The 9116-nt window shown below is 33.9% G+C and overlaps 1 protein-coding gene across 5 annotated transcripts in view; it reads left to right on the top strand.

The window, feature by feature from the left end:
• RPGR (retinitis pigmentosa GTPase regulator) overlaps positions 1 to 9116 on the top strand; it is a 66700-nt gene that overhangs the window by 43383 nt on the left and 14201 nt on the right. For all 5 annotated transcript variants that reach the window (XM_074358846.1, XM_074358845.1, XM_074358847.1 and 2 more), the window contains 2 exons: positions 767 to 824; positions 2098 to 2189. In XM_074358846.1, the coding sequence (XP_074214947.1) occupies positions 767 to 824; positions 2098 to 2189 (150 nt within the window). The remainder of the gene's footprint in view (positions 1 to 766; positions 825 to 2097; positions 2190 to 9116) is intronic.

The raw sequence follows: 9116 nt of genomic DNA, 5'->3' as shown, positions 1-9116 counted from the left end.
TCAGAAACCCAACCTGAATGATACTGCATTGATTCATCTTCATTTTCATTTTTTGGACCTCTTGCAAAGAGCACTGAGTTAATCATGCCTTCTCATTGATGAAACATCATCATCACTGGTCTGTGTGAGGCTCTTCTCTCTTTATTTAAATTGACTCCCTTTGAGCCCCATTCCCCTTTTCCCTAACGTAGAAACCATTGACACATGCTTGTCCTTTTATTTGAATGTGTACTTGTAAAACATGTATTGTTGTTATGTGTCTATGTATTTTTAATTTATGAAATGGTATTGTGCTACAGAGCTCATTCTCTTCCTTGATTCCTTCTTTTTCCAAGACTCCTTTCTCTCACTGAGAAAAAAACATGTCTTAGCAGTTACTGTTTTCTTTCAGAGGGAGAGAAACATTCTGTTTTATAAGGAACATTTATACGTTCCAGTTAGGGTGGTCCCTAAATTAGCATAGAACTCATTAAACTCCAATTTGATTATAAAATGTTGAGCTAATTCATACAACAATTAATGTTCCTGAATCCTCTCTGAGTAGAATTCTTGAATATATAATTTTTGCTAATCATGCAATTTTAAGCTAAGAGGGACATTACCAATCACTCAGCATCTAAGGCAAGAGTCCGGCAAAGAGAAGTAACTGTCACATGTTTATGTTGTTAGCTAGAGGCCAACTCTAGAACCCTGCTTAAAACCAAGACTTGGTTTTCTAGCCCGGCACAGATATGTTTTTTATTATATTGTTTCTTATTGTTTATAGGACAAAAAAGCCAAACAAGAGGAACGGGCCATTCATGAATACAATGAAAATCCAAAAGGTGTGAGCATATTTGACTTCAAAAGCATACTTTTAAAAAGGCTAGATACATGACATACGGTATCCATATGTACATATAGATATATATCTACATATATGTGCTGTAACTGAGTATAGCTTACACACATGAATTCTATTTTATACTTTATTGTCATGTGACCATCATAATAAGCTATGAGATATGTGGCACAGGCTTATGTGTTCTCATTGATAACCACCACAGCTTCTTCACATAAAAATATTCGCATCACTCATGGCTGCTCATGTGTCAGTGTTAAGTGGTTTAGAACAACGTTTTTACTACTTTTTTTTCCTTTTCAATCAGTATTACTAAGTTGGGCTTTTGTCCTAGATCTCAATTTATATGTCTGGTGAGCACTGCCAGTCCCCATCGCCAATGTCCAGGATGGCCTGTAGCCACAGCATGCCATCCAGTTATTTCCCCCAGCGCCCAGACCTGAGTCTCTGATCTCACCACAGACATTTCAGAGGAGTCCTTTCCTAAGCCTCGCTCTTGATGTCAGAGAGCAGGTGCCACAAAACAGAGGAGATTGTGATTGCCTTTGAATCCTACAGTTTCTACACCTAAATCATCATTGTTTTTGCTGTACGACCCCTATATTATGTTTCCACATGTTCTCATTACAAATAACAAGATAGCCATAGTAGTGGATAGCTGATCTGAACTTAAGCAGAAGAAGGAGTAGTTCCCCTAATACTTTTTTCCTTCTAACTTCTGCAGAAAGAGTAGTAAATTTCAGAATATCTTAAAGAAAATGTTAAAATATTTGCCATCTCTAACTATTCTTAGCATATAGCCTGTTAAAAAGAAATTAAATATAAGATTTAAGTCGTTGATAATATGAAATTAGAAGAATGCATATGCTTCATGGGTATATTTTAGAGATCATTAGTCAACTATATTACATGTGGATTAATTTGAAACACCAAAAAATAGCATGTCCATTTGGGTACAGATAATTTCATTACAATTAGGTTAATTTTTAAAAAAGGTAATTTATATTTTACAGAAGTCTTCCAAAACATTTACTGTTACCTTTGCTCTATTTGGGTACTGGGCATCTAAATATAATATTGGTCAGGTCATTATGGGATTTTTTGCCTCAACTTTTCAAGAAATACGCAGTGGACCTTGTTCACTACTCTTTAGTGTTACCCCATAATTCAGGGTTGACAGCGTTTCACTGAAAGCATCAGGACTTTTCGTTTTCTCATTAGTTAGAAAGAATATTTCTAAATATATCCTATTGTAGGAAATATGCGTGATCGTGCACAGAGCAGTTCTTCAGAAATCCTGGAAGATAGCGAATCAACACCAAGTAAAGACATGAAAAAATCAAAGAAGGTAAGTGAAATGAATGTTTCATTTTAGTGTTAAGGCCAAAGTATTGAATTGCTTCTTGTACTTTTTGTATAGTGATATACATAATTTAACTCCTGTAATATGAGTTTTTATGGCCCAGGAACATACGAAGAATTTCAGGTGATGTTTCACATTTTAATGTGCATATTTACTTACTAGACTTTAGATTAGGAGTTAGGTTGCTCTGCCAAAATGTAATAGCATGTTCCTTTCAATCACCCCATCCATGCTGATTCATCATACAATAAAAGGTATGTAAAAGAACTCTATTGCTTAAATTATAACAGTATAATATCCTGAGAATCTAGAAGTGAGTAAGGCAAAGCCAAAACATAGGATGAATGAAAAAAATAAAGATGATTGTGCTTAGAAAACATTACAACATGCTACTCCAGTCTCTCCTGACTAATACCTGTTTTGGAGTTGTTAAAAGTCTGATGGATACATTTCTTCTTCTTGGAAGTAAGTTACTCTTCCCACTTGCAGAAGAACTGTATTTAATCATGAAATCAAATTTCCAGGTGGAAGTGTTAGGAGGAAACATGGAAGAGAAGAAAAATGAACAACTTTGTTAATTCCTATTCAACTTTAGGTCTCAGCTTAAATGTTATTTCCACACAGAGACCTTTTGTGAACAGCTGCACTTATATAAATTATGTCCCATTATTATTCTCTCACATAATACCCTTTTCTTATCCTTTTTTTCTTTTTTGCATGAGGGGGGAGGTAATTAGGTTTGTTTGTTTATTAAGTGGCGGTACTGGGGATTGAACCAGGACCTCATACATGGTAAGCATGCACTCTACCACTGAGCTATACCCTCCCCTCTCCTTCCACTTATTTATCACAATTTACAAACACATAGTCATTTGTATTTTTATTTACTTTATTTCTCTGTCTCCCCACTGGCCTTCTGTTCCATGGGGACAGAAACTATTTTCTGTTTTGCTTTCCAGTGTGTCCTTAGCACTTAGCACAGTTCCTGGTACATGGTAAATGCTCCATAAATATTTTTGGTTGACAACGAATTGTAAAATGTAAGGAGGTTAAAAAAAAAGGAAAGGATGAAGGTAAAACCAGGAGCCGCCTTTAGAGTAGCAAACAGCCTGTCTTTGGGTGTATGCCACTCTGAAATTCCTTTCAGAATTACTTCAGAAATTTCAAAAGTTGTTTTAGCCCAAATCTCTGTATTGTTATCTTTTACTAAAAATTACTTCATGACCATTTTACCTTTATAAAATTGTAAGTTTAGATTACCATACCCAAAAGATATCTCTGACTGGCTCAAAGGACACTTCAGAATTATTATTATTCTTAGAATTATAACATATAACACCAAAACATTTCATCAAAGTTTAGGGACATTTTATATTCTCTGTCAAGTAGAGCAGAACATTTAACAGATATTTTACTCTACTCATAGCGTTCCTGTGAAAACTTTTTTCCAATTATGAGCTCAGGGAAAGACTCTGGAAAAGAAAGTCAAATATGTGGGAGAGGGTTGAAAAGAAAAGGAGTCAGGAGACATAAGAACCTCAGGAAGAGGAAAAGTGAAGTGAAGCAGCAGGAAAAATAGTTGAAATACACCTCTGACCAAAATGCATATTCTAGAATACGTGATCAAGTTTCAGGAACTTTTTAGGTTCTCCAGTCTTCAGCATTGTCCTTAGGTGGTAGATTTGGATGCACAGGACAGGGGAGGGCTGAGCCAGGGAAAGAATGCTGTGTGGGAGTCAGGTGGCACACACCTGTGGCAGCAGGCCAAGCAGGGAACCCTGCAAGTCCATGGCACAAAGGTGAGGTCGGGCCAGGATACAGAGTGCCAGGCTGAAGAATTTGGTCTTAAACTTTGATTCTGCTTAAATTCTCATTTATACCTAATGGAAAAATTAATTTCAGTAAGTACACATTTCCTTGGTTAAAGGAAAGAAACAAAAAGTTATGAAAATTATATTTAAAAAGTCAAGCAGTAATAATATATTTCCTACTTAAAGAATAGTCTGTTATTCTGCATATTTTAAATAGGAAATAGATGATTTGGATGAGGTTTTCTTCAGTCATTCCCACATGATGTTTTTTAATCTACAATATCTCTAACCTATTTACACCATCTAAGCCAAACAAATCAAACTATTTTTAAATCTTGGAAAATAAATGATGCATTAACTCATATCAAAATAAACATGTTTGAAACTTTGCATTCCATCCCTTAATTAGATAGTCACTCCAAAGATAATCTTTAAAAAAGAAAAGAAAAAATTACACTCTTGGTGTCTACAAGACAGAATTCACCTTTGAATTTTGTTTGGATGATTTTAAATGTTTCAGATAGCCAAGTTAGGACCCATGATTTTAATCATCAGCAGAGATCTTTTAATGATTGCTATATCTGGAAATTACCAAATATTGCTTTTCCAAGCTGTAGCAAATTTGGATCCACAGTTAGCCACTAAGGAAAATGTGCTGTTGGCTTAATTTCCACCTAAGTAAGCTAATGAAAAAAGCAGTAAATTTTTCGGATATTAAAAATAATTTCTTCCCATCATGGAATTAATTTTTTCATGTATTTATTTAGTATATATTTACTGGGTGCCTCTTATGTGCCAGGCACAAGGCTGAATGCTATGGTCACAGATGTTAAAAATCCAGTGCCATCCCTCAGAAACTAGCTAGAACATGGCAGATTCCTAGATAGTTCCCCATGCCAGTTCACAGTCAGTAGATTTCTTATTCATTGCCACTACCATAAATATGAGACTGAAGTGAGAATTTCTCCACGAAAAATTATGCCTATGGATTCTTGCCTTTCCTGGAAACTGCCTTCTCTCTGATGCTACGCTTTGTTCACCACGGGAGAACAACTCAGCACGTTTGCCTCAGGTACACAGTTGGCTTTCCTCTATAGTGAGGGAATTCTGAGGTATGGTATATGGTATATGGTCTTCTGTTACTGTCAGTTTTTCCCAGGCTTAAAACCTGAGACAGCCTCTTTCAGACCTACCCAATAATTGCTCCCCTGCATTTTTAAAAATAGCTTTATTGAGATATAATTGAAATGAACTATACATATTTAAAGTATATAATTTGATTAGTTTTGACATAAATATACACTTGTGAAAGCATAATCAAGCACGATCAAGAGAGTGAACAGTGCCGTTATCAGCAGGAGGTTCTCTGTGGCTCTTTGTGATCCCTGTCTACACCCCCAGCCCCCTGCCATACTCAGCAAATCACTGATCTGTTTTCTGTCATCCTACATTTTACATGTTCTAGATTTTTATGTAAATGAAATCCTATACTGTGTACTCTTTTTTTCTTGGTTCGTCTTCCTTCACTCAGCATAACTGTTCTGAGATTCATCCATGCATGTATCAGCAATTCATTCCTTTATATTGCTGAGTAGTATTCCATTTTGAGTTAATTTCTTATATGGTAAGGGTGTGGATTGAAATTATTTTTGCATATGGACATCCAATTGTTCTAGCACCATTTGTTGAAATAAAAAGGCTATATTTTCTCTACTATATTGCCTTCATACCTTTGCCAGAAATAAATTGATTTTTTATATGTGAGCCTGTTTCTGGACTATTCTGTTCCTTCGATCTGTTTATCTTGTGCCAGTACCACACTGTCTTGATTACTGAAGCTTATAAGTCTTGAAATCAGGAACTGTTAGTCAACTTTGCTCCTTTTCAGACTTATTTTGACTATACTATACCCTTTGTATTTCCATGTGAATTTTTACAATCAGTTTGTCAATTATTGGGAAAAAAAATGCCTGCTGGGATTCTGTTTGGGGATTGTTTTGACTCTTCATATGAATTTGGGAAGAATTAATGAACTCATAATTCATGAACATGAAATTTCTCTTTATTTATTTATTGATGTCTTCTCAAAGTTCCTTTAGCAACATTTTGTTGAATTTTCCTTACCATGGAAGTTTAGGTCACTGATAATAGGCCTTTTGTGCTATAAATTTCCCCTGAAGTACTTGATATGTTGTTTTTATCTTCATTCAGTTCAAAATACTTTATAATTTCCCCTTTGATTTCTTTGACTCATGAGTTATTTAATTTCCCCTGTTCAACCTGTTTAGGAGTTTTTCAAGTGATCTTTATGTTACTAATTTCTAATTTAATCACATTGTGATTAGAGAACATACTTAGTATGACTTGATTCCTTTTAAATTTATTGAGACATGTTTTATGGCCCAGAATCAGGTCTATCTTGGTAAATGTTCTTTTGAGAACAAGTTTGAGAAGCTACTGTTGTTGGGTAGAGTGTCCTATCAATGTCAGTTAGATCAGGTTGGTTAACAGTGTTGTTCAGGTATTCTCTATCCTTCCTAATTTTCTGTCTGCTTGTTCTATCTGTTATTGAAAGAAGAGTATTAAAATCCCTGACTATAATTGTAGAATTGTCTGTTTCTCCTTGTACTGCTATTAATTTTTGCTTTATGTATCTTAAAGCTGTTATTTGGTTCTGTAATGTTTAGGATTTGTTATATCCTCTTAATTAATTAACCCCTTCATCATTATGAAATGACCTTCTTTATCCCCAATAATATTCTTTACTCTAAAATCTACTTGACCTGATATTAATATAACCACTCTAGCTTTCTTTTGATGAGAGTTATCATCTTTTAATATTCTTTTACTTTTAACCCATTTATGATTTTACATTTGAAGTTCACTTGTTTTAGGCAGCATATAAATGGATGTTGCTTTTTTATCTAATCTGAAAATATCTGCCTTTTAATTGGAGCATGTAGACCATTTATATTTAATTTGATTATTGATTCCATTAGGTTTAAGTTATCATCTTACTGTTGGTAGTATTCTTCTTTGTCTCTTAAAAAATGCTAGTTTATTTTATCTGATATTGATACAGCTGTACTAGTTTTTATTCTTTCATTTTTACTTGTGTTTTATTTTTTTAACATTTTTTATTGATTTATAATCATTTTACAATGTTGTGTCAAATTCCAGTGTAGAGCACAATTTTTCAGTTATACATGAACATATATATATTCATTGTCACATTTGTTTCTCTGTGAGCTACCATAAGATCTTGTGTATATTTCCCTGTGCTATGCAGTATAATCTTGTTTATCTATTCTACAATTTTGAAATCCCATCTATCCCTTCCCACTCTCCACCCCCTTGGCAACCACAAGTTTGTATTCTACGTCTATGAGTCTGTTTCTGTTTTGTATTTATGCTTTGTTTTTTGTTTTTGTGTTTTTGATTCCACATATGAGCGATCTCATATGGTATTTTTCTTTCGCTTTCTGTCTTACTTCACTTAGAATGACATTCTCCAGGAGCACATGTATACCTAAAATCTAAGGTTAATTAGTATTCTTTTTCCCAAATAATACCAGGATCTTAGAAGAGTTTTCTCTCCTATCATCACTTCTCATTTTACATGTTATTGTATCAAGTATTTAAAAAATTTTTTAGCCTCATCAATCCAGTATCATTATTTGTTATACCAGTTTCTTTATTTACTGTTCTTTTCATATCTTAGATGTCCTTTCTGGAATGCTTTTTATTGTTCCTGAAGAAATCCTTTGGTAGTTACTGTCATAAATTTCTTCCTTAGTTAACTTTTTCAGTTTCTATTCACTTGAAAATTAATGATAGTATGGCTGGTTGACAGTTATTTTCTTTTAGGATCTGTTCCCATTGTTGCTATTAAGAAATTTGCTTTAGTATAATTGCTGATAACTTAGCATATAAACTGTCATTTCTCTCTGGATGCTTTTTACATTGTTTGTTTGTCTTCGATGTGCTTCATTTCACTATGAGATACCTAGGTGTGAGTTTTTTTAATTTTAACTTTCTTCTAATCCATTATGACTCTTGAATCTGAGAATTCATATCATTCATCATTTTAAGAAAATTCTCATCCATTTTTGAGTATTTCCTCTTTCTTCTTTCAAACTCCAGTATAATCAAACTTTTCATTCTGTTGTGTCTTTTAAATATTCATATTTTCTTTGTCTAAGTGATATTTGGGGGAATTTCAGAGCTTGTCCGTTTCATAGTATCTTTTCAGCTGAGACTAATCTGCCATTTAACCTACCTATTGAGTTTTAATTTCAGTTATTATATTTTTCACATTTTGAAGTGAAATTCTATTTTGATTCTTTTTCAAATCAGTCTGATCTTTTACAAACTAGTATCTTGTTTTATGCTCATGGTTTTTATTCTAGTCCTTTAAATAATTTAAGCATACTTATTTTATATTCTGTATTTAGTTATTCCAATGTCAGACATCCTTCAGAGCCTAAATCTGTTTGTTGCTTTGTCTGACTTGCTAACAGTGTCTTGTTTCCTTCTGTGTTTTGGAATTTGGATTGTGAGTTCATGTTGAACCAGGACTTTTTGTGGAAATTCTTTAAAGCTTAGATTAGGGTAAATTCATCCATAGAGAATTTGTATTAGTCTCTGTTAGCTCCCCTGGCTGTTAGCATTCCAGGACCACTTTCATTTAATGTCTCAGTTAAGGGTTTCCCACACACACCAGTAATGTAGATGTGAACCCCAGGCTCACATTAGGAAAACATTGTTAGGCTGAGAGAGACATGTTATTTTGTTATCTCTCAATGTTTGTAGGTGGACTTACATTAAAGGCCTAGTCCCTAGAGGTTACCTACTTTATGTAGGGAAGGGTCTCAGTTCTAATTTTCCATATTTTGTGAGATCAAATCTGTTAAAATCCAAGACTTGAAGTTATAAGATCAGTATATGCCATTTCAATACTCATCTCATCTCTGAGGCTTCCTGCTCCCTCTTCATTTTTTGGCCTACAGGAATTTCCTTTCATTTTATGTGAGCTTAGCTACACATTATAAAATTCTCTTTTGTATACTTCTTAAGCATTTCTTGGAATTTTGTAATGGCA

The sequence above is a fragment of the Camelus bactrianus genome, chromosome X (assembly GCF_048773025.1).
Source record: "Camelus bactrianus isolate YW-2024 breed Bactrian camel chromosome X, ASM4877302v1, whole genome shotgun sequence".
NCBI lineage: Eukaryota > Metazoa > Chordata > Mammalia > Artiodactyla > Camelidae > Camelus > Camelus bactrianus.
Note: the sequence above shows the minus strand (reverse complement) of the source record. Positions and strands in the feature narration are given on the sequence as shown.